The 25516-nt window shown below is 43.6% G+C and overlaps 1 protein-coding gene across 1 annotated transcript; it reads right to left on the reverse strand.

The window, feature by feature from the left end:
* Nucleotides 1-313: 313 nt before the first annotated feature.
* Nucleotides 314-25346, reverse strand: niban1a (niban apoptosis regulator 1a). The gene is made up of 14 exons (XM_035412010.1): nucleotides 25163-25346; nucleotides 12688-12818; nucleotides 12420-12548; nucleotides 12130-12244; nucleotides 10953-11117; nucleotides 9879-9994; nucleotides 8018-8122; nucleotides 7363-7525; nucleotides 5824-6011; nucleotides 5420-5566; nucleotides 5103-5213; nucleotides 4841-4948; nucleotides 4296-4407; nucleotides 314-3635 (listed from the first exon to the last, which is right to left on the reverse strand). The coding sequence occupies exons 1-14, from the start codon at nucleotides 25215-25217 to the stop codon at nucleotides 1906-1908; spliced, it is 3375 nt and encodes a 1124-aa protein (XP_035267901.1). The 5' UTR covers nucleotides 25218-25346; the 3' UTR covers nucleotides 314-1905.
* Nucleotides 25347-25516: the final 170 nt, after the last annotated feature.

Here is a 25516-nt window from a genome sequence, read left to right on the forward strand (position 1 = left end):
CAGCTGAGTCAAAGAACAGAAATGACCAGAGTTCTTATACGATTATTTTTATCACTGTAGTTTGGTTGTTGAGATATGTGTGTATGTATGTGTATATATGTACATACATACATACACACACACATATATATATATATATATATATGTATAGAGCACTCTCATACCAATGTAGTGTACAATTGCTCCATTCTCACTTATGATTTAGCAGTAAATTAAATAGGTTATATCCTTTATCCACAGAAAAGTATATGTTAATGTAGAAAACCTCAGGGTTTGTACAACTGCATTAGTAAAGTATTACTGACACCATAAGTGTTATTAATGCTTTAATTTGGACCAAATGGATCTCAGCAGTTCTGTCTGATAATTAGATGGTCACATTTGATAAGATGCCTCCACCCGCTCACTGAACTACTGAAATAAGTTATTTTAATGGCCCAGGTAAAAAAAAACCTACACAAAGTGATCACTTGCAGATGGGAACAGGGGGCAAGGGGCCTATTTGGAATGCAACCAAACACACTACCTTTCACCTCGCATAGCACAGTAGGGGGTGTCATAAATCAGTATGATTAGAATTAAATGAAAAAATAAAACTACACCCACTGAACAGGCAATCATGGATGACTGTATAGTTTGGGCAGACGTCACAGTTTTAAACTGTCAAGAAATGAAAATGGAAACATGAAAATGTGAAAAATCATTCTCACTTTAGGACCATAATGTATGGTGTAACCGTTTTCACAGTGTGAAATTTTATAGAGTAAGTGTATTCTACAGCAGATTCTGATATGCGATGGACTGAAAATGGTCCAAAGTGAAAATGAGCACTTACAACTACCACAACAGAACAAGGTCAAAGATCAAAGGCAAGATGCCCATGTTGTATAAACACATTCCCATAATGAAGGGAAATGTACAGTTTCCTCATGGTAAGCAGCGTAGAATGTGAGTCTGTCAAAACATTTCCATAATGGATCATATGGGGTCTTACAGGAATCCCACAACATACACAAGCGAGCTGTGCTTTGGTTGTCTTAATGCAAAAAAAGTTAATATTAGTGAAGTGTGGTATACCCCTATTCCAAACTACAGTATCTTTCACAACATTCCAGTAGTTTCCCAACTTGTAATTCATTAACTTCAAAACTGTTTTCACACTGCACCGATGCATAAAACATTTGTAACATTTTCACATGAAATCATTTGAATAATATAAATTATATAAATGTTAAAAAGAAAAGGAGTACTCTTATTATACAACTATTTCTACCAGATGACTAAACTGGTACTTGGTCAAGAAACTCACAGATGACACTTTTATTCTACTTAAAGGGATAGTTTTTTTTAGTGTTTTCAAACGTCGGTGTACACACTGCTTTCAAGCTACTTGATTCGTATTTTCTTGCTTTAGACCCTCAAACGGCCCTGTGCCTGTATCTAAAACATCCATCACTGCACATGAAACTGCCTGAGCCAACCGAAACAAATTAATATGAGAAAACCCCAGAGTTTACTATCCCTTTAAGTAATTAACTTAAATCTTCAAGGAATTAAAACTTAAATCCTTAGGCTAAATGAAAATCATTCTTTAAGTTTTTTTTTTTTTGGTCTTTTGGTTTTATCTACACACTGTCAGGAGTAATGGAGATGTACTATTCTTACGACCCTGCCCAGGGGGATTACAGTGTTACAGGATACATAATCACTTTGATTGATGGTAGGCCACTTAGAGCTTGCATCCTCAAAATAAGGTACGTTTAGAATGTGGATAACCAGGCATGGTAGCTGTGTCCACTGCTAAGCGTAGGTTTGTACTGGCACGTTGGTACTGGCTCTGCTGCTCTAGCCTCTGCGCTCTCTGTGTTTCTGCTCTCTGGCGCTGAAGCGTCTGGACAGCAGGGTTCATGAGCTGCTGCTGTTCGGGTAGCGCTGCACCATCTCCTCCACTTCTATCACCTCCACCACCAGGTCGCGGATCTGTCTGATGCAGTCTGGGGCTTGCTCCTTCACTGACCCAGGCTCCTCAGCCGGCTTGGCCTCGGCCGGAGAGCTGATTGTGGGGGAGACCGCGGCGGTGGGGAGGGCGTTCTCCGTAGGCTCTGCGGAGGGCTGGTCTCCCACGGTAACGGCACCCCCTTCTGCTTTCTCGGCAGTGGGGACGGGGTCGATGCTCGCTTCGGGTTCCGTAGCCTCTGAAACGGGGCCGGCGTCGAGGGTTTCTGGGATGGCGCCCGTTCCCTCCACCGTGGGGTCGGAGGTCAGGGAAACGTCACTCTCCGTGACCTCGTCGGTGGTGGACCAGGCAGCGTCATCATCCTCGGAGCCCTCAGCGGACATGGCTCCAGTATCGCCGCCCGCCTCTGGGGAGTCGACACTGACCTTGGGCCCCTCAGCATTAGCGGAGCCCATAGAGGGCGCTCCAGGGTCTGTGACAGCATCTGTGGAGGCCTCCTCTGGGTCAGCCACAGCATTGCTGTCTTCATTCTCTTCAGCCTTGTCAATCACGAGCACTGATGGGCTGTCTGTGCCTGTGGCAGCCTCGGCCGAAGGAGGACTGGAACTGGCAGCCACCATACCGTCCATATCAGGGTTTTCCGCACCAGCAGAGTCAGTGCTGGGGCTTGGTAGGGGCTCGACACTCTGCAGTGAGGTGGCTGCAGCGGCTGGCTCTGCCGGTGTCTCAGGTACACTGACTACTTCCTCTTGCTCTGCCGCAGCTGTGCAAATGACGTCTTTATCTGTCGGTTCAGCTGCAGCGGGTGCAACCTCTTCTGCTACTGTTGCACTTGGCATGTCCTCCTCTGTCTCTGCCGCAGTGGGTGTGTCCTCTTTTTCTACTTGGGCTAAACTGGGAATGCCCTCCTCAGTTTCACCACTGCTCAGTGTGCTTTCCTTCTCAACCTCTGCTGTGTCAGGTTTGCTCTCCTGCTCAATTTCAGCTGTGCTAGGAGTGAGCTCCTTCTCAGTTTCACAAGGCATAATCGCCGTCTTAGATTCAGGTGGGCTAGGCAGAATTACCGTCTGAGCTTCAGGTGTGCTAGGTGTGACCTGCTTGTCTGCTTCAGCTGTGCTAGATGTAATCTCAGTTTCAGGTGTGCTCGGTGTGACCTGCTTGTCAGCGTCAGCTGTGCTGGATGTAATATCCTCAGCTTCAGGTATGCTAGATGTGAGCTGTTTTTCAGCTTCAGCTGTACTAGATGTAATCTCCTCAGTTTCAGGTGTGCTCGGTGTGACCAGTTTGTCAGCTTCAGCTGTGCTAGATGCTATCTCCACAGCTTCAGGTGTGCTAGGTGTTACCTGTTTTTCAGCTTCAGCTGTGCTAGATGTAATCTCCTCAGTTTCAGGAGTGATATGCATGCCCCCATTCACTGTTTCAGTTGTGACTTGATTTTCTCCATTCTCAACCAGCTCTTTCTCTGTTACACCGGATGTGTCCCCCTGCTCTGGAGCCACTAGCTGGCCATTTCCCAGCGGAGAGGTGGGGGTCAGTGATTGGGCGCTCTTAACAGGGCTGGCAGGCATGGATCCAGGCGGGGTCGGGCCTTCACTCAGGCTGGACTGGCTTGTGAGGCGTAAGTCAGTGCCGTCCAAAAATAGGTTGTGTTTCTTCAGACTGGCAGCCTCATTCACCACTGAAAGAAATTGCAAACGCAGTCAACTCCAGTACATCCCTTAGAATAATAAAGCCAATCAGCAACAGCACTGGAAGTATGTTCCACAAAAACAAACAGAACATCTGCACAGATTACCTCACATGACTAATGAACACTGGTGGCCCTTATTCAGCATGAATCAGAATGACTCAGTCAGCTGTGGTTCCAGACAGCTTAACTTTCGTCAAACTAACTGGTGTAAGGTCAGCCCCCTAGCATTAGCTGGACTGCAGGAGGAGCTCAGTCCTGTTAGCGTTGGTGTTTATAGCATAGGGTTAACACGGTTAAAACTAGCAACCAGGGGCAGGTAAAAATATTAGGGACTCTTTTTTTAGGTTGACGAGCTGAAGTCCTGTCAGATCTGGGCAGACAGCAGCATTCAGGGTAGCATTTTATGCTACACTCAGGTTGTGGCCAATGCAATGGAAAAGCAATCATTTAGCCCTGGGTCAGCTGAATTTGGCTGCAGCTCGTGTTAGCTGGGTCCATTTCAATATTTTTCCAATGACTGCATTGTTGCAACACAATTCTACATATTGTTTCTAACAGGCTATAACCTCCAGCCTAAAATCACAACCTGCCTGTGTATTTAATATGAGTGAACCACACTGCAGTATTTTTGCGGTTTTGGTATCATACCTTTGCTGACTTCACATTCCAATGTCTGCAACAGAATGTCTTCATATACATTTTCCACTTGTATGAAATTTGAATAATCAGCAAAGATGTACTGATCAAAGGCCTGCAGTTCCTATAAAGACAAACACATATATTATATTTCGTCATCATTTCACACAATGATAGTAGTTAACCAACCCATACATTTTTATATCAAATCTTACCACATACAAATGCAGGAAATGTTGGATTTTTTAAATATTCTGAGGTTATAATGTAATGAGATGAATTGAGAATGCATATTATCTGTTGGAACTTTAACTGCATACTTTACTGTATTTTCCCAGTGGTTGAGAAGATGTTTATTAGAACTAAGGGTTGTGTGGCATGTGAACGGCTAAATCTCCTCCTTGATCTGTACAGCACATGTACGTGTAAATTGTGGGGTATGATGTGTAAGGGCTGTTGGGTAGACTTTATGGGTAAAGCACCCTCAGCGTGTAATTTGTGATGCCTGTAGACGTATGTAGTTGACAGTGGCTAAGTGGCAGATATAAGGGGCTCACTGGTTTGCATGTGGGAGCCAGGCTCTTCTTAATGGCAGGGAGAGTCATGTCCAACAGGGCCTCCTGGAAGATCCTTTTTCTCACCGTGCTGCTGTCATAGTCGTATTGCTGGTCAACACAAGAGAGGCCATCATATAACGAGTGTCACATGACTTTCAGACCATTTTAAATATAGCGATGTCCATTGCGAATATGGGTGATGTTTGCCAGTAAATGGTAAATTTGAGAGGAGACCCATTGTGGTGTGGGCCTGGCTGCCTACCTTCAAGACTCTTTGCTTGGCCTTTTCCATGGCAGAGCCTGGCTTTGCAGGATTGTCTGTCAGGGTGGTGAGCAGGAGCTGCTCAAATGTGTACACTGCGTTCCTCATCAGCTGAAAGTCCAAATGAAAGATTAAATACACGGCAAATAGAGAGAAGCCTGCTGAAAATGAACTGAATGTGACAAAACCTTAACAACAGGGGGTGCCAGAGATTCGATCTTTTGGCACCTGTCCCTGAGAATGTTTTGTAAACAGGGTTTAAGAAGGGAGTGAGCGGTATAACGCGGTGGTCTGGGTCTTGGCGGTTCCTGACACACCTGCTGCATGTCAATCTGCGTGCTGTGCACCAGGCCGGGGCAGTTGGAGAAGCCGTAGCGGCTCTGGAGCTCCTGCAGCTGGTCCTGGAGGACGTCCACGTGAGCGTAGCAGCCTTGGAGATCGGTCTTCCGCAGCTGCCCCAGGGCCTGGAGGGGGCGAGAGGGGGGAGAAACGCCGGCACGGTCACCAGCACACCGAAACGGAGCCTGCGCTCGAACGTCCGCGTCACTCCAAGGTCCCCGGACCTGCCCCGCGAACCCGATTACGCAACGCTCGTGCGTCATTTCCCAAGGGCTTCCTCGCGCGTCACTCACAACCTCAGCAGGGCGTCGGCAAGCGTAACGTGCCCCCGCGGCGCTGATTCGCTGACAGCTCGTCTGAAGCCCCGCCCCCCTCCACTCACCAGCTTGAGCTCGTCGGCGCTGCGGCTCTCCTGGAAGTCCTGGCACAGCTGGCTCATGTGGCGCTCGCACAGCGCCCGCGTCTCCTGGAAGCCCGCGCTCACCGGCCCCATCAGCTCCTCCAGGACGGGCGCCAGGTGCGGCCGCACATGCTCCGAGCAGAACCTCTCCGCTGGCTCCGTCACAACGGCTACGGCACAGAGACCAGGGGCCGCTCACAACCACATCACAAATCAGCTGCTTTGCTTCTCTTGTTTTAAATGCACACAAAGTGCAGTTTTCCCTTGGCTAATGCTGGGTCTTTCACAGCAGATTACATTTTGTGCAGTTACTAATCTGCCTTGATTGAACACAGTTCATTGAGCGTTCAATTGGTTCACATTTACATGCCAATTTTCCTGATGTTGGCATACAAGTGCCCATGCCCGCTGTCTGCTCCTGTGTATTACCGTGTGGCAGAAGCCATCTCAAGAGAGATGCCTACCAACATGTCAACTGAAAAGGCAAAGTGACGTTGGGTTAATGAAGAGCGGTTTCATTTAGCATTTTAAACTTAAAACCAAACTTAACAGCATCAAATGTCTGTTTTACTCGTGATATATTCAGCAGTGTAAATTGTGCTGATGTCCGTGCAGCTGTTTGTAGTTGGGAGCAGATAGGAGACAGGGTGTGGCACCGACAGGGACACCGTGTGACAGCATGCGAAGGGGAGGTGCAGTTAGCGGGGACAGCTCCTCTATTGTTAACTGTTCATCTCTCTCCAGACTCATTCCACAAAAGACTGCAAGACTGTTTGTCGTACCGCTAGTGTCTGTTATTGTTAGCTGGCTACGCTATCACCTGGGGCCAGCTGACTAGAGTCACTCACCCAATTGTCCTTTATCGTTACAAAACTGCGCTCTGTTCAAAAATAACTTAGAGGATCAAACAATTACCTGTAATCATTATGATTATTGAACTATTTTGCTGGTTATGATTATTGAACTATTTGGCTTTACTTCTAATGTGTGATGAATCAAGTAACATCTGAGAGATGTCTGAGCTATAAAATGTGCTGTCCCAATTTAAAAGAACACATTTCATGTTATCTGAGACATGCCATCACCATCACAAGAACAAATGAAGGGCCTGCTCTGAAACAGTACACCACACTGTGGTGCCCCACCCTGCCCCTGGCCTGAAACATCTCACACCACCTGCTCTGCTTTACTCTCCCTGCAGTTCAGTCACCGCTTCACAGAGAACAGCAGCACCACTGACCCTGAGGAGGTCCCCCAGTCCCAGAACGAATCCCCTGCTAACCCCACACATCCATTGCTTTGTTATCTTCCACTACGACTATTGCTCATTTCAAAAGAACAATACATTTCTGCATTATATTATAGCATTCTACAAAATGTGCTCTATTTTCAACAGAGCTATCCTTCATTTGAATACATTCATTGTATTTTATGTGTAATTGAGTGAGCGTTTCACTGAGTGTTTCAGCAGGAGCGACTGCAGGACCCGGCCGCCCCTGAGGGACGTCTGTGGCCTCGTACCTCTCAGCTTCCCGGCCAGGAAGTCCTGGGAGGAGATGATCTGGTCCATGTTGGAGCGGATCAGGGCCTCCTGCTGCTTGGCCGCCGCCCTGCATTCCTGCTTCAGAGCCGACAGCCCCTTCAGGAGCTGCTCCTGGACCAGGATGTAGGCGGCCTCCACCGTCTGCACACACATGCAGGGCAGCAGGGGTCAGGGAGAGCTCATGTGTACAGGCTACGCATCAGCACCCCACAGCTCCTGAGTCTCAGGCTCCCACAGGTGGACATTAACTACACTGTTCAAATGCCTGAGCAAGACTGACAGACACACGCAAGCATGCATGTATATACACACACAATCGCACACACACGCACAGACATTCACACAAACACACACAGGCATTCTCACACACACTTGCGCACACGCACTCACACACAGATTCAGGGAATACGCAGAGGGATTCATTAAGGTGTTTGAGAGCAACAGACAAAAGGGATATCAATGATAGTTGTAGTGTTGTACTTGTCGATTGTAATTATGTGTTTTACAGTTTACGCTGTTTACTGACTAAAGCCTGTTTTAATCCTGGTAGGCCTGTTTAATCTCGCTGTAGGATGGATCCCGTAGGACCATCAACACCCCCTTTCCTGAGAATGGGCTGCATGTCCGACTCACAGCAAACCATGCTTTTTTCCTGTCCGTCTTCCTTCCTTTCAGACGAGGCAACATTTCAGTCTGCAGAGTGGGCAACAACTTCTCCATCACCAGGTTGGATAAGACCTGAATCACACAACACACAGCGTGGTCAGTATCTGAGTGCCATCACACTGCAACTGAACACACAGAACAGAGCAGTCATACTGCAACTTAACACGCAGCACAGAGCACTGTCATGCTGAAACTTAACACGCAGCACAGAGCACTGTCATGCTGAAACTTAACATGCAGCACAGATCACTGTAACAGTGCAACTGAACACATAACACAGCACTGTAACAGTGCAACTGAACACAACACAGATCACTCTCACGCTGCAACTTAACATGCAGCACAGATCACTGTCACAGTGCAACTGAACACACAACACAGAGCACTGTAGCAGTGCAACTGAACACACAGCACAGAGCACTTCCACACTGCAACTGAACACATCCCACAAACCACTTCCACACTGCAACTGAACACAAAGCACAGAGCACTTGAACACACCCCACAGACCACTTCCACACTGCAACTTAATACACAGCACAGAACACTGTCACAGTCTGAACACACAAAAGAAGTGATTACGAGGGCATGTCACAACTGAAGAGGGCATGTCACAACTGAAGAGCAATGTAAAATGCAGCTGTGTGGGGAGGGACACATTATTCAGATGAAATAATGAGGTTAATGGATTAACTATGCAAGCTGCCTAACTTGTTTTTTAACATTAATCACCATTCAGGCATATGAACCACGCCCTGTTGGCAGCCTCAGACCCCACTCTGGAGGCGGTGATGGGAATATTCCAATAACTGGGATAAAGAAGATATTGTACTCAACATTCTGACAGTTGGGTTTTGTGTCATGGAGGTCAGTCGGTATAATTTCCCACGTAGTTCTCCATGTTCTGCCAGCTAGCTACCCAAATGCCGAGTCAGCTGTCTATCAAAAGTGAACGTATCAATATTCGCTCCAGATGGAATACGCCCTGTCCATCTCTCCTGTTCAGATCAATCTTACATTAAAAAGAAAGAAAAGATTTCATCTTTCTTAGAGAGAAGGATAATGACCAAGGTGCTGCTACTATGGAAGCATTAGAACAGATTAATCCAACCACTGTTGTGATTAATACCTTTTGCCTCTCTCTTTGATTTAAAGCATACTTACTCTGAGTCTAATCTGTGTTTTAAATATACCCCCAATTGGGGGGGGGGGGGGGAGTGAAAAAAAAAACATTGGGTCAACAAATGACATTTCCCATTTATACATTTGGAAAGGTAAACATCTTTTTCTTATTGCTTAACGGACACTGTGAACACAAGGGTGAAACCGTTGTGGGGAACTCCCTACTTTGTTTCTGCACACAGCCTTGTGCTCATTCCTTTAGGGCAGAGATCTGACGAGGAGCGGTGTGGAGCCGCGTGAGCTCGCAGGACAATAGACCTGCAGCCGAACCTGGGCAGCGTTGCTTCCTGACCATCAGCTGGACTTCCTGTGCGCGATCTCCGCTAAGCGCTGACACTGGTGTGGCGGTGCAATCAAACGGCATGACTAACATGGTGGCAAACCGTCGTCAGCATTGTGCAGTCAAAGACGTGTCAAATTCCTTTCATTTTAGGTGTCGGGTATTCCGAAGTCACAAAGGCCCGTTCTGCTGCATTAGTCTGCGTGGGACCTGGGACCTTAATCACCCCGGCTCCTCCTTCAGAACCCCGATCCAGCGGCATGTGTAACAGGCTGACTCATCTCGGTTGTGGGCTAGAACGTCACACGAGCATTTTTTTCTGGTTGAATCAGACGGGGTTTTGAAGAGTGCGGCGCAGTGACCCACCCTCACGTCACTGCCGATCAGCATGTCCCATGAGAGATAGAGATCCTTCTCCTGTCTGAGGAACCGGATCGCCTTCCGGAAAGCCAGCACCTCACAAGCCGGCTTCCCTAGGAAATCTGGAGGTGGAAAGGTGAAAGATCCACGGTGGTTAGAGGGGCTCTCTCTTAATGACTAGGCCACACATGCGCTCATATCCCCCAAGGCTGAGACCACAAAGCGCCTGAATGGATCCAACGGCAAACATTACGCATTAAAGTCAGCCCTGCTCACTGCCTGGGCCACACGTGGATTTAAGAGTCAGGTATTGAGTAGTACAGCTAAGAAGCCACTCCTGCTGTCCTAACAAAAACTTCACTGGCAAAGAAACAGGAAAAGAAACAAACTTTACATGAATCCCAACAAATCTATTCAGACACAACACTAAAATCAGATTACTTGTGAGTCACAAATATTTTTAATTAAAAAAAACAAACTTGTGCTTTTCCTGTTTAAATAATATAAGGCTTGGAAGAAGGAAAGTGTTTACTTTGTGTAAAACTAGGTTTGAATGTTCCCAATTCTGGGTTTATCAATTTACCTGCTGTTAAATATAATTAGGATCAGACAGGGAAAATCCAGGTTCAGAAAGTAAAAGGCCTCCCTAGTATTTTGTTCCAATCCCCTGGATTTGCTAATTAACACGATTCTTCAGCCAGGAGGTAGAACTATTTAGTGACATCAGCTGGCTGAGGTCATGGGTGGTTGAAACACATCACAGGGATTTTACTTTCTGACCCCTGGATTTTACACCTCTGATTCAGCATGGCCGGCACATCTGAATGACCATTAAAGCGCGCTGCAAATGAGGGGGTGGGAAGGATGCACATGCAGTGTTTCTGCAGCTGCAGCAGGGTGTGAGAGAGAGCGAAACCTGCGTGCGTTCATGCGGTTTGCCACCAGCAGCCCCTCCCCCGTGATATGGTATTGTGAAACCTGCACGCACTGAATGGGGGCTGTTTGCCTGCTGCTTAGAACAGGTTCATAGCGTTTTACGCAAAGCTCGTTGCTGGTTCTACGGCCCTTCTGGCTTTTCACCTTGGTTCTGGTGTCGGATGCAGTCGGTCAGGACGGAGATGAACCGGGAGCGACGGGCCTCCTCCCGGAAACAGAAGTAGGAGTCCCGGCGGTACGGCAGCCTCAGGTAGACCGGGAACTGCCCAGGCACGGTTGCCATGGGAGGGGCAAACTCCTCCTTCACGTCTGCCACACAAACATACAAGACTGCTGAAAGACCCGGAGCCCAAGTCTAAAATTCTGCCTTTCCCTGGTTCCGGTCTGACACAGTTTGTGATCTAGAGAAAGCCAAGCCTAAAAGCTATTATCTCTTCTGTTTACATAAGCCTAGCCACAGAAAAAAAACATAGTAGTTAATCCTCATGTGGTAGGAATACACCAAGGTTATGGAAGGAAAAATTCACCAATATTAAATAGTTTTCTTCTTTAAAGTAGAAAGTTGCTTACACAATTATATGTATTGGTTTTTGTCACAAATATATATTCTGGGCTGCTGAAAAATATAAATATTTGATTTTTAACTAATTATTCTTTTAAAAGACATGTATTTATTTAATGTTTATATATGTATAAATACTACAATCAAATTTCCTATTGATTTTCTCACTGATTTTAGGTGGGAATACTTTTTTAAAATAGTTTATGCGACTTCTATAACATGACAGAGCCTTGGAAATATGCAAAGCACACTGACTTTTTCGACAAATGGCTCTAGTGCAGTAGGGACTGGTGTCAGGAATCTGTGTATTACAGATTTCAATGACCTGGTTCTCTTTGCTTTGTCCTTGGGGGGCAGGTCTATACAAGCAGTTTTTCAGGTATTTGGGGGCCTATGTGACTGAGGAAGAAGTTGGAGGAGCTTGTGTTTCAGTGTGGGAGATAGCATTAGCTGTGTGAGACAAGAAAAGAGCTCTGGAATTTCACTGTAGGCGTGGCTTGACTCCACCACCCCGCCCCTGTGCAGGGTTCTGTGTACCTGCCCACAGATTCCACACGCAGGAGACAGAAGCTTGAAAACAGTCACAATGCTGCTACTCTGCATTCCAGAAGATTTTGAAAATGGAGGAATTCCCCTGCTTTTGGCCTTCTGCAGCCCTCTGTCTCCCTAAAGCCATTCTAATACCCACAGTGGGGACTTCCACACTATCTCCCTGCTGTACGATGTGCTACATTCGCTCCAGCTAACCACGATACTCACTGTTAAGGTCAGGGCACAACTTATCCACCAAGACCATGTACTTGTCCTCTGACGTCAGCACAGTGCCCCCTGTTGGAAGGAGCCTGTACCGTGGTTGTACACCTTTCACAAATGTCTGGAAGAACAATATTGATCATAATAATCAGAATGAGCAAAAAAATAAGAGCTCATTCTAAATATAAACATACATTTAAAAACATAAACAAAATGAAACATCAGCTTAATGCACAATGGCCCTCATAGTAAGAATTAGGACTAAGGACCTGTGGTCCTAGAATCTCAGTGGTTACCTCATAGCTGTCATGGCATTCCAGACTGTAGTTGGCTCGCACCACCACAAACCGCTCCTTCCACTTCCTGGTATCATCAAAGAACAGTACATTCTCCTCATACAGGATCTCTGCAGGCTTTGGGGGCTCCTGCATAGCCAGACAGCATTAATCAATCAAAGAGTAGTGCTGAGCCCCAGGTGTACTGTGGTAATAGTCTTTTCAAAGCCCAGTAAATCACTGCTTGCTTTGACAGCACTGTAGCGATGCACTGTAGGTCTCCACCTACCCTCTGTTTGAGCAGCTGGGTCTGGCCCGTCTTCTTCTGCTCCACATCATCCTGAACCTTGGAGAAGAAGGCCACCAGGTACTGATGCTTGTAGAAAGGGCTGAAGTCCTTCAACGTCGCACCTGCTTGGCCTGTAGCAGGAAACCAAAACCTTTTTCACAAAACAGCTTCACGCAGTGGAAAGGGAGCTCTGCTGCACAATACCAACCCTTTCACAGGAACACAGAATGCTTCAGGAAATGTATGTCCTCAGCTATATATTTGGCACCACCAGCAGCTATTGCAAATATGACCTCAGCATCAGCATAAATTCCCTTGTTGTTTTCGTTTGCCTGCCAACTCACCTTCTCCAGATGGATGCTCAACAATGCACACAGTGGATCGCCCATGCAAAATCTGAAAAGTTTTCCATACTGTGTAACCTTGTGCCAGCTGAAAACTTGCCAGTGCTGTCGATAAGTGGTCACTCTTCCAATAAGCTTTGCACCTGCATTCGAATGGTATTGACTGGTTTCCACTTTCCAGTTTTATAAACTTGCAATAGTATATAACTGATTCTTACATCCATGCCTATTCTACGCTGTCTAGCTCCACAAATTACACATTTACTGGGTGGTTACAATACAAGAGCCTCTGCAGAGTATGGTACTGACAGTAAGCAGCATTGCTAATTGCACTTGATAGAATAACTGTCTCTGACTATTGTTTTAGATGTACCTTCTCACAGTTTTGTAGATCCCTGTATTTATTAAACAGTAAATCAATGTATCTCCCTTTGTATTCATTAGAGGCTTTTACCAAATACTACCTCAGAAACCATTCAGTTTACCAGACATTGTAGCTGGGCCAGGACTAGAGGAAATGCAAGTCTGTATTTATTATTATAATTTGTAATAGACCTTATTTATGTGGATCCCAGGGAATGATAGTGTGTTTGCCGGGGTTAGCAAAGGGTAACTTGGAAGCCATTTATAATTGTTTTGTTTTCTTTATAGATCACATTAGCCACTCCTTGTGATTATTTATGTCACAATGGCCAAAGAGCTCCTTCAGCATATTATATAGTCATATAGGTATCCAGGGCCATGATGACGGTCACTTCCAATGTAGCTTTGCATTTCTTTTGCGTCCATGAGTCTTTTGTAATAGAACAGTTTGTGATAGAAGTTTGGCTTATTATATCTCCCATTTGTGATAAGCACTGTGATAAGCATATTTGTTCAGTTTAATTGACACAATGAAAATACCTGATAGTTAAAACATTTTTATCCACTATTTCTCCACGTTACTGTCAAAGACCTGCAGTCCACCGGTTGAGCTTTGCAGCCAATGCACTGCAGGACTTGGTGCAGACAGACGGTACATGCCCAATTAGCCAGAGACTTGCTAATATGTAATGAGGTAGGGGACACTCTGCTAAAGTGAAACCCTTCCTCCATGGGCAACGCTGTGGCTAATTATGCATCGCTACATGCCATTCCTGACCACCGGGCACAGTAAAGGCTTCAGTCAGGCCCACAGGGTCCATCCCAGAAAACAGCAGGAATGCTTACGTAAGGCTGAGCTTGCCTGTGCTTTTCCACTGGGTTCAGAGAGGGCTTGTGCTGCTGTGCTAAGACCTTGGGAGCTTATGTCAATACTCACTCCAAGGACAAACTGACTCAATGTTTGATATAATGAAAACACAAAAATCTGCAGCACACAAAAGTTAAGGCATTCGTCTTTTAGTCTTTTGAACTCAATTTTAAGTACAATTATTAGTCATTATAAGTACTGATTTTGTGTAAAAGCAGCTGAAATAAACCAAGTACTGAACAGATTTTTGCAAAGATTCAGTTTCCCTTCTTTTTCTCCATTTCTCTCGCTGCCAGAAATGGTGACAGTTCTCAGTCTGTTTACTCACTGGATTATGTTCTCTGGAATCAGACTGAAAGAAAGACGAGATTCAGTCCTCTCTGGCAGTATTCTTTCAGAATGATTTCTTAAGAAATAAACTGACACAGCACTATCCGCTAATATTGAGGATTATGGTACAGAGCAAAATCCAGTGCCAAATGCATTTAACCTGTGCAGTTGATATCCTAATATATTAATGTATGACAAAGCAGAATAACTAGTGGCCAATAGAAGCATTCCGGCAGTTCTTGCCACGTGTCTTAGGTTGCAGTTAAATTGTGTTTGCTGTTTTCCTATCTCGCAGATAATGTGTCTTGTTATTGTTATTACTTGTTATAATTTTTCTCACAGTTGGTTCGAGTGCTTGGCACATCAGTCTCTCTTTGAGTAACAGCATGGAGGAGACAATTATACTCATTATGGTATTGGACTATGAGCTATCTGAACACATGACAGAATTGAGGTGCTGGGAACAGCTGACCTCAGTTTTTTTTCACAGGCATAAGTAATAAAATACCTCTGTGGAAACTGCCGGTGTTCCCTTTAACATCTAGAGTAATGGGGAGATAACTGCTACTCACACCAAGAGGTTTCCAGTGGTGACAGAACCTATCTGATGCTGAGCAAGGCTAACCTGTAAATGACCAGTGTACTGAATTGTGGGAAATGGAATATCGCATTTCATTCAGCTTCCCCCTCCAAAACAAGACATTCCGGTCACTAGTGTTTCCCCACGGAGGCAGCAAACTCTCAGAATCAACCCAGATAATATCACCAGGGCCAGGACTCCTGGTCTGGAGAGCGTTGGGCTGGTCTGTGGGGGGTAAAGAGACTGAATACAATTCTAAGAGGATTCCACAAAGTGTTTACAGGCGCCAGTGACTGCCACAGCTGGATAAACTCACATTTCCCTCTAAAAACAGAAAAATGAACCAGAAGCCTTTTCCATATGCCGTGTGTCCCTGTCCAGCTCGTTTATGAAATTACAGTCTTCACACTCATTGTCAATTGAGAATGTAGTTAAGGTAATGAAGCAGAGTAGAGCCAACAGTCAGACACAGGCACATATGCATGTGAAAGCAACCCCCTCATGGTTTCTATTTTCTCTACGTCCTGTTTGGTCATCTAAATGTAATATAAAGACCCTTTTAAATTTTTTAAATTTCTCCCTATAAACTGTACCAATTTTTACCACTCAGGCAATGTTAACTTTGGCAGAGACGCTAGCTTAGTAGTACCAGCCAATACTTTGCTCCTTTGAATGTACTGTCCTGGCAGAGGGGAGGTCTATGAGATGGAGCAAAGATCACTCATTGATCTGTGCAGTAGGGTGAACAGAGAAAAAGGTTAAAATGTTTTCCTATAGCCTTTCTCTGGTGCAATGCAGTGTAGCAGAGTTGCACCTTTCTTAGTGTAGTCTTCTGTAATGCTTTAGTTTACAGATTCTAAATTCTCATGATGTAATATAATTTGCCTCAAGACAACCCTATATTCATAGAAAGGCTTTTCCGTAATCTGTAAACAGAGGGATGCCAAAGCTGTCTACCAAGAGCTTGTGCGTCTGAGAGCTCAGTTTAATTGAGCATTTTCCAACTTGATCATAGTTTTAATTAGGTGTAATTACACCGCAATTACCACAGCGTGTAATTACAAGATAAAGCATGTAGCTGCAGCACAAAAGGACTTCATGGAGATGATATGCCCATCCTACAGTCCTTTAGGTAAGTGCTTTTCACCTTCCCTATTTTTCTGAATGAACCACAGGCAATATTCAAACAAGTACCTTTTTTCAGAGCTTATTACATGACGATACACTGGCACAAAGGCCCATTGGTAGTTAACAGAGATAAGGTTTATGTTGCCGTTACACACCTCACCTGTCAAAAAGGGAACAAGTACCCTAACTGCAAACCGCTTGACATCATCGACGACGGGAAATCTCCCCGGGGATACATTATATTCAATCAAGCCACAAATAAACAATGAATAAATCGGAGGATACGGCATCAATGAAACAAATGCTGATTAGAAACAAAGCACAAAGCCATTTCCAAACAAGCAGGCATCCAAAAATAGCCGGCCCAAACCGCCCCCAGTGACTACAGTGAGTGGTGTGGATATCCTGTGAGGTGAGGGAGGGAGCGAGGGAGGGTGCGGTCTGGACCGGTGCTTTAGCACAGCAAACCGCTGCAGCTGCGTGTAAAAGAATGTTTCCTCTCAGGGAGTAGAGTGGGAAGAAAGGCCTGTGTTCACACATGCCACTACACAGAGATTAGCCCTGCCACCTCCTGCTCACACCAGCCTGCCACAGCATAACACCCCATCCTCACTCGCTGGCTCACACAGGCAGCATCTCCTCTCCTCCATCAGCTTATGGAAACCGGGTGCGCAGTAAGGCTACTGTACAGGTCTGACAGACTATGACTTCACTCCTGGGGTCAGTGGCTAGACTTTGTTGAGTCTATCGTTGTGAGACCTGCGTTTTCGGTAGATGTGGAACGACTTTTCCAAAAATGTCTACATTAGAGCTGAGTCAGTACATGCCCACGTTGTGGCATGCGCAAGTTTCTGTTCTGAACAGATTTTCTCATAACACAGGACACCATGTTGTTCTGCTTTTCTTATGTACAGTGCGAAGAACCAGACTATAAAATGGACATTAAAAAACTATTAAATACCTCTCCATAATAATAAAACATTTAATAATAGGAATTATTCAGGTCTAGCCTTTAGTTTGAGGTAAAATCTGTTCAATAGTCAAGGGGATGTAAAACTAGTGCAAATATCTCCCAAACCACAGCAAACATGCAAATGTCCTTGGTCATGCTCTGTTTCAAGGCTATATGTCATTCAACTGGGGAGAGTGTGTACCGCCCTCTCGACAAACGTGTGCTGTTCTGGACAGACCGGTTCTACCAGCTGCCTCCCACAGAGAAAAGAGCCAATTAACCAAGTGAAATACTGCTAAGATGACGTAAAGTCACTGAAAATGCAGGCTGTTCATCCAGGGATATGCAGACCCTTTATATAACCGGCAAAGAGGTTTCCTGCTAAGAGAAAAAACTAATTGAAACCATTTGACCCCATGTCCTCAACACTTAATGATGCACTTGCAGAATGAGCCTCAACAATGGATGTGAATGCATTTGGTATAAGCCTTTATGCACATCACTGTTCTTCTAAATTATTACTCATTCTGTGCATTCCAGTAGACATTAAAAAGCCAGTACAGGGAGTGCTTTTCGTGTTTGCCTCAGAAACCCTCTGGAACCTCACTTTTATATGATTCTTAGGTGTCTGCGGTGCTTTCCCCACACAGTCAATTAGGCAAAGTACACCTTATGAAGACATGTTAATCAATTACTTCCACCCATTATTTACTCATTTCCACTTGCTGTCTGAAAAATATCATCAATACTATACATCAGAAGAAGCAGGTACAGTAAGAAGCCATCAGATGGAAAATATCCTGTTTTTCTTTCAATGAAAGAGATGTGTTGAAATGAGGACTGCTTCAAGACTGATGCCAGGAGGGGCTTAGTCACCCTATACACTATGTTACATTAATCTGAAGTGAGCGATACAATAGAGAGAGAGAGAGAGAGAGAGAAACAGAAAACTCATAGTGAAACAATGAGCAATATTTAAATTACCTTCAAATAAAGCTTCCCATGTTTTACTTAATACCCATGTGGACTGAAATTCAAATATTAAAAATGCACTACACGTTCACCAACCGTGACACTGCGAGTTTAACTGTGGCATTGTGAGTTCAACCAAAGCGCAATTCATGCTAAACATGAATGCATCTCTGTATCTCTCAGGCTGTGCTGTTATGTTCAGCATACGTCTGATAAAATGTTTAAAGATTCATGCTAAAGCAAAAGGGCCACGGTTTTGCTGACCTGCTGGACTGAGCCCATTTCCCCCGTTTCTCTAACATCTGTGAAATTAATCTGTACTCGGAGGCTCCAGAAGAGCTGTTCCGACTTTTATCCATGCTTACTCGGACCAATGTGTGCACTGCACACCTTGGAAAAGTATTTCACAGCCATGACCTGAAAACATACCTCCTGCTAGTGCAGCTGGAACAGGATGTTAAATATTAGTGAGAACAAGATAACAATGATACTGACATATATGTATGACAAGAAGTGAAGCAACATTAAGTATATGGCTCCTGAAAAAATAAATAACTAAATAAAAAAGAAATAAAGACAAGAAATACTGAAACATAGCAACATATACATTGCATCTAGCGTACCAAGTGCAGCCTGAAAGAGACAGTGAATCCACTTGAGGAACAAGTTGGGGTTGTCTTTAATGGGTGATTTTCAGGCATGTTCTCAGCAACAACGTGCAGCAATTCAAAATACCCGATCTAAACTGTGAGACCTTGCAAGGACATGTGGGAATGTGTTTGTTCATGTCAGTTCTCATACCAAGCCATGACCCCGGTGTTCTCCCAGGCCTTGGGACTGTTAAATGTCCACTTTCCTTCTCACTGCAATGACACTACTATGTTAAAGCACACGTGAATGGGGCCCTCTTCCCACTAATATCATTATTTCATTTCAACAAGGTTTTAAAATGTCGAGCCCCCAGACTCACAAATAATGAAAGGGAAAGCTGTTTTGAAATTGAAGCGATTTTCATTTAATTTCTTCAGGGAAAACAACGTCTGAAAATGGAGCAGGTGGCTGTCAGTGTAAGACCTAGCTCATGGCTATGCTACTCTGGACCTTTTAATTATGTGCTGTTTCCTCTGCATCTAGAAGGTGTTCATGCTAAAGGCAAAAATGTTAGTGTCCAGAACTTGCTTGGGTTGGTTGAAGTCTGTCACCAATGGTGGTCAGCAGAACATATGAAAGTGAAAGGGATAAATATAGAAACAAAGACCTATTCAGTCTTTTTTGTCAGGAGTACAATGGTCAAGGCTGACTCAGGGATGCCTCATTAACTAGAAATGCAGGGAAGAGACCAGTATTGAATGCCACTTTTCTTTTTCAGAGGAAAAAAACCTAAACACTGACATTACATAGTCAAACTAGAACTAAAGGCTTTGCCTATTTACCTAGAACTTACTGTGTAGTGCAAAAATACAAATGAAGAGTCCTGTGGTTAAGACTATAGCGATACTATAAATCTAACTGGCACGCTATCTCTGTTCCACACTGTTCCACCTGTTCAGACCTGGTATTAAAATGCGTCTTGGGTGATCCGATCACAAGTGGACAGCTCTAACTACAGGTGTGAACGCTCCCAAGACACATTGAGGACGCACTGAGATCCGATCACTCAGACCACATTCGTAGGTGGTCTGGGTCACATATGGCCACATTCTTTTAGCAGTGTGTACACAAATGCGTCCTGGGCCACATTGAAGGACCCCCTAGTCAACTGATGTCCTCTGCGTAAGCGGAAGTACGTACTCATTTGCGCGCCAACGGCGTCATATTAACGTGCAAAACAACAAGCCACACTGAATAACGAAATAAACGAGACAAAGTTTTTAAAAATGATACCATGTCATTCTACAGTCAATATCTGGGACTAAATATTGAATAAATATACAACCTTACCATTGGTTTTACGTGTAGAGATGTCCCTTTTGAGACTGAGCAGTCATATATTGTCTTGGACAATCCGTTTGTGAAATATACAGGCATTTGTGATGCCTGGGTACCTTCCAAAATAGCTGCGCGTAATACCACACGTGTTGTTTACGGCATTGTCGCCCTTTTTAGTACAGTCTGGCTTGATTGAAAATTCATTTATTCAGTAGGTGAGAGTATAAGCTTTCTAACGATGTATAACATGTCTAATTTTGCTTTTGGAATAGCGTTTCATAGGTCAGTGTAACTGAAAATGTTGTTATCATCGCATTCACGAACACATTCACTCTGTGGTAGCAGTAAAGACGCTGCACCTAAAGAAACGTCGTCAACGATTTTTTGTAATTTCTTGGAAAATACTATTATTATTATTGAGGACTTCTGGGCATAGCTAAGCCATATGTATGCTAATAGACCTATCTGACATCGTTTTCTGGAGCAAAACAGAAGCGGATAGAACTGTATCATTTTGGTTGGTTCTCAAATCGCGTAAGCTGCCTTTGTCCACGACGTTTGAAAATTCCGAAAAGCGCATAGAGACATATTACGAGTGCGTCAAACATCTTGGGCGATTTGGTTTGCCTGGAGCACCCCAAGGAATAGACCCAGTCTGTTTTTGTTTTGCTTTTCCCTCCGGCCGGTTAAAAACAACAACGCATTTGGTCTTTGCAAACGGAAATGATGTACGTGTTTATCTGCGTATTGAGCGGGGAAGTGAGATCTGATCACAAGTGGTCACTCGAGACGCATGTGGAGACGCATTCTGATGCCAGGTGTGAACTGACATCCGTCTCGACTGAATCTGGACACAATCTGGATACAAAGTACAGGTCTGAACAGCGCCTAACTACGAAGGCAAAACGAAACTTTTGGGCTGTAGCATTTCTTTAGCACATATGGGATCTTTGCTGTTCATTCATCCGTCTATCTGTGAACAGGATAAGTGCAAAACTGAAGGGAGGATTTGGACAAAACTTGGCAAAAAGACTGCCTGTGGGACAAGGAAGAGAAGATCTTATTTTAGGGCTGCTGTCACACTTGTCTTTCGAGTGGCAAAACAAACATTGTTTTAAATGTGCCAAAAGACACTAATTTTTAAATGTAAAAAAATGTATAAATTACCCATTGATGTAACTACCCACTTTAACTGTTGTTTAACAGCCTTTCGGTGTTCTTTCATGCAGCCACTTCCAGCTGCTGCAGTGCATTCTGGAATGTGGAACGATCCAAGCTGCTGATCCAGACACACTCTTTGCCCGACCTGAAGAGCCAGTTTTGTTTAGACATGACATAATATTACTAGTGATTTAACACAGAGTGCATGAATGAACTCTACTCTCAAGACAATATCCTCCAGTTACTTCAGATTACTTGGAATAACAAAAATGTAAACTCTAAAAGGCATGCTGTTCATTTACATACAGTATATCTCTATATATTAATGCAGTAGCCTTCTGTTGCATTTTGTGAAGATTAAATAACAAAATTTAAGCATAAGATAGCAGAAGGCATGGCCAGCAATGCCCTGACAGTGAGGCTTTGGAATGCTGAGGCACAACTGCGATAACAAAATTCTCTCTCATGACCCCACTGAGTATTAATGCAAAATTTCCACCCTCCACTCAGATTCTGAAGAAAGATCCAGGGCATGCAGTTCAGCTGGTTTACAACCTCCCAAAAAATATCTTGCCACCCCCAAATAACGGTTTGAATATAAGGATATAGTGCATTATCATCCTGTGTGAATTTAATTTGTGCCTACAATGTTCAAAATTCATAATTCAAATATCTCTGGTTTACTCATATTAGGTTAATATGACAGTCTAAATTGCCATCAGGTATAAGTGTGCGAGTGAATGGTGTGTGTGCCCTGTGATGGATTAGCAACCTGTCCAGGATGTATTCCTGCCTCTCACCCAATGCATGCTGGGATAGGCTCCAGCACACCCCACAACACTGAAGAGGATCAAGAGTGTTCGACAATGGATGGATGGATGGATGGACAATACAAATATATTGTTTGTGGGTCATTTGGTCATATTGTATAATAATTCGTACTCCAGAGCAATCTGTGTCATTACTATGGAAAGCCTATGAAGCACCAAATTAGAAGAATAATCAGGCCTATATTGTTTCACACTGTTGCACATGCTTGCTATTTTGGGGTTCACGTCTGGTTTTTTCTCTTTTTCTGCTACTCTGTAAAGCGTCATTGTGACAGGTTTCGGTAAAAAGTGCTATACAAATAAAATTGATCTGTTTTGTTTGACATGGACAACACCATTGCAAAAACACTAAAGTTACAGACCTTGAGAGTCAGTTCAGCTTTAACTGAAGCTGATAGGAACCATAGCAGCATTCAAATATCATCCACTGTGTCACTCCGTTTAATAACACACGGTTCCTGACAGTTTTTCTTCAACCTGGCACCATGTTTCAGCATGCAGTACATGTTTTCATAGCACGGATACCGTATTCTGTCATGGTTTACCCTCAGGATTCAAAAATACATGTCCTCATTTTTTAAAGTCATCTCAAGCTAAGCTATTAACGAAGAAAATGATCATTCTTATTCAAGGTAGAATATTGCCCTCCGATGTTGTATACTCACATTTCCCTGACAGACTGGTATCACACTGTGTGTCTGATTGATTACAGCATGACACAGGCAATCTGTGTTAACACTAACAACAATAGATGTGGATATCAGTGTGACATTTAACTAATGATGAATGCTATCCTTTAGGAGCAGTCATTTCAATGCGTATTTCAATCTAGTCACTGGTTCCTCAGAACAGTTTTTGGGGTTATTTATACACACCTGTGCACAATGTATCAGCTCCTAGAAAAGTTAATGAGTTTTTTAGTTGATACAAAAGGACCAAAGAGAAGCCAGTTCAACTCATCAGTTCCAATTTTACTTATGTCACTTCAATGCAGCTAGCATAGACTAGTTTCACAATCTAAAGCAAACATGTATATACTCTCTTGAACTAACTCATAAACTGAAGTTTGCCCTGAAAACATGAGACATGTTTACTTTCTTTCTCACACACAGACACACACAGACTCAGGCACACATTCAAATGCACAAACACACACACACACACACACATAATCAGACACGCATTAAAATGCACAGTAACACACACACGGTAAGTCATGCTTCAGAGCAGTCACTCTTCAGGTGGGGAAAAACAAGCTATGGTACTCTTAATCTCTAGCGCAATGTCTATGTAATGATGTAGACAGACTGGAGTGTCCTGATCCCATCACTGATACTGACACTCTGTGCCATTCCTCTGCATGAAGAATGTTGATCTTGCAAGAAAACAATGAATGAAGAGGACTCCCCATTGCTGAACAAGGACCCCAATATGTATTAGTTTCATTTCCTCATATGCATGTCAGGCCTGCACAGACAGAACATCCTGGTGGATAACTCAGTATTAGATTTCTCCAGAACTAAGCTGGATACCTGATCTTTGAAAACTAAGTCTCTCCTGCAATTATCAGCAAATACATTTTAATGCTGCATCTGCAGCCGGCAATATACCTAATCTGCACTTATGTTTAATCAGTGATGCTTTATCATTTATTCAATTACATTATCAGTATTCCATGTTTATGAAATGATTGATTATGAAATTATTGCATATCTAAATTGTCAGCTTTTGGTTCTCCCCACATTTTTTGCTGGACAACATAAGGCCTGCCTGCAGCATTTAAAAAAAAAAACGAATTATTACATAAATACAGACAGCCCATGCAATACAGGGACACTAATCATTTATAATTTTGTGTGGTTAGATTAATAGGGCATTCAAATCGATTTATTTTACATATAAAAATTACACAGTACAGTTCAACGCTTCAAACATCAAATTGGTCTATTCCAAACATAGGGTCCAAGTTTTACAGCTGGAATGGGATAATCATACATTTTGAAAGGAATTAGGATTGGCTGTTTGCCACTTTGAGCTCATACCCCAGAAGAGAACTTGAAATAGTTATATATGTGAACTGAAACAATGAAAAACACGTTGGAAAACGTTAAGACCTTGCTCCATTTCAGTCACCGTCAATTGCATACAGTCATCATTAGGCTATTCACAGGACAGGATAAGATCTGGAGCCCTGAAGCCACAGCACACTATAAGATCTGGAACACTGAATCTATAGTCAGGTTGATTTTTAACCAATAAAACGTACGCAGTACAGTCAACACTGGAATCGGTGCTTCTTTCCAATCGGATTATATATATGCCATGTAGAAATATAAATTAAACAAAACGTTTTTCGTATTAGGCTAATATGTCACACATTTGCGACGAGGTCAAATTTCACGTTCCATCCGATGTTACGGTGTGTACACCGCAATTTAAATAGACTAAACAAGTCATTATTGGAAAGGAAAATAGATAAATCACAACTCTTAAAAGTGTCATGTCAATATCTTGCATTGATCTAGGTAGCCAGGTGCGCCTGAAGTAGCCTACATTGGAAATACTTCAAGCTTCTATCGATTTTAACAAATAATTCCAAAATTTCACAAACATGAAATGTTATGAACTCTCAAATAGCGTTAAATAAGATCACCACTAGCCTATATAAAAATATATTATGGATAGGTAACTATATCAATAGCCTGCTCAACTCAGACTTTTCGACTGAAAAAGTATTTTTGGTGAAGCCCTAGGGTGCGAATTTAAGAAGATACCATTTTTCGTAGTGACTGGAAAAAGTTAAAATATAGACAAACTGTGATGAGTGCACTAACTGACGGAAATTATTTATCAAATATAATCTTGCATGTCGGGAAAACACATTAAATACCTACTAATGTAATACATTAGACTATACCTATAGCCTATGCGATACGTGCGCAGTAGCCCATCTTAAGCTAGTTTGCTCACGTTTTCAAGGTAGGCAACAATAACACGTTTGATACCTTGATAATTTACCTCTCACAAAGTTGGATTTGCTCTCATCCAGAAGGCTGGAGGAAGATATTCCCATACTGCAAAACTTGTTCGGAACAGGGTTCCCTCTGTGGTATTCGCACTTCAGGTGTTATTCTTCTATTGCATTGGATTCACTGCTGTAGCCTACTGTTGCACCTTTTCCGTCTGTGGCTGTCACTTATACGACACTGGCGGGCGGGGGAACGAACGCAACTGCATTAACTCAACTCCTATCTCGTTGGCATATCTTCAGTTTTCTTCCGCCAGCACACGAATATAGCTTCATTTTATGTGGCTGCTGTCTGCTGTCATTTCCACCATGCAGCCTTCTCGCGACCTTTCAAAACTAATGTT

The sequence above is a fragment of the Anguilla anguilla genome, chromosome 4 (assembly GCF_013347855.1).
Source record: "Anguilla anguilla isolate fAngAng1 chromosome 4, fAngAng1.pri, whole genome shotgun sequence".
NCBI lineage: Eukaryota > Metazoa > Chordata > Actinopteri > Anguilliformes > Anguillidae > Anguilla > Anguilla anguilla.

Excerpts from the sequence above, each read along its gene's own strand:
- niban1a (XM_035412010.1), bottom strand. The coding sequence starts at position 25,217 with ATGGGAATATCTTCCTCCAGCCTTCTGGATGAGAGCAAATCCAACTTT. Across the intron at positions 11,118-12,129 it reads GTTGTGCCCTGACCTTAACA|ACGTGAAGGAGGAGTTTGCC; the intron begins GTGAGTATCGTG and ends TTTGTGTGGCAG. Across the intron at positions 7,526-8,017 it reads GGAAAAAAGCATGGTTTGCT|ACGGTGGAGGCCGCCTACAT; the intron begins GTGAGTCGGACA and ends ATGTGTGTGCAG.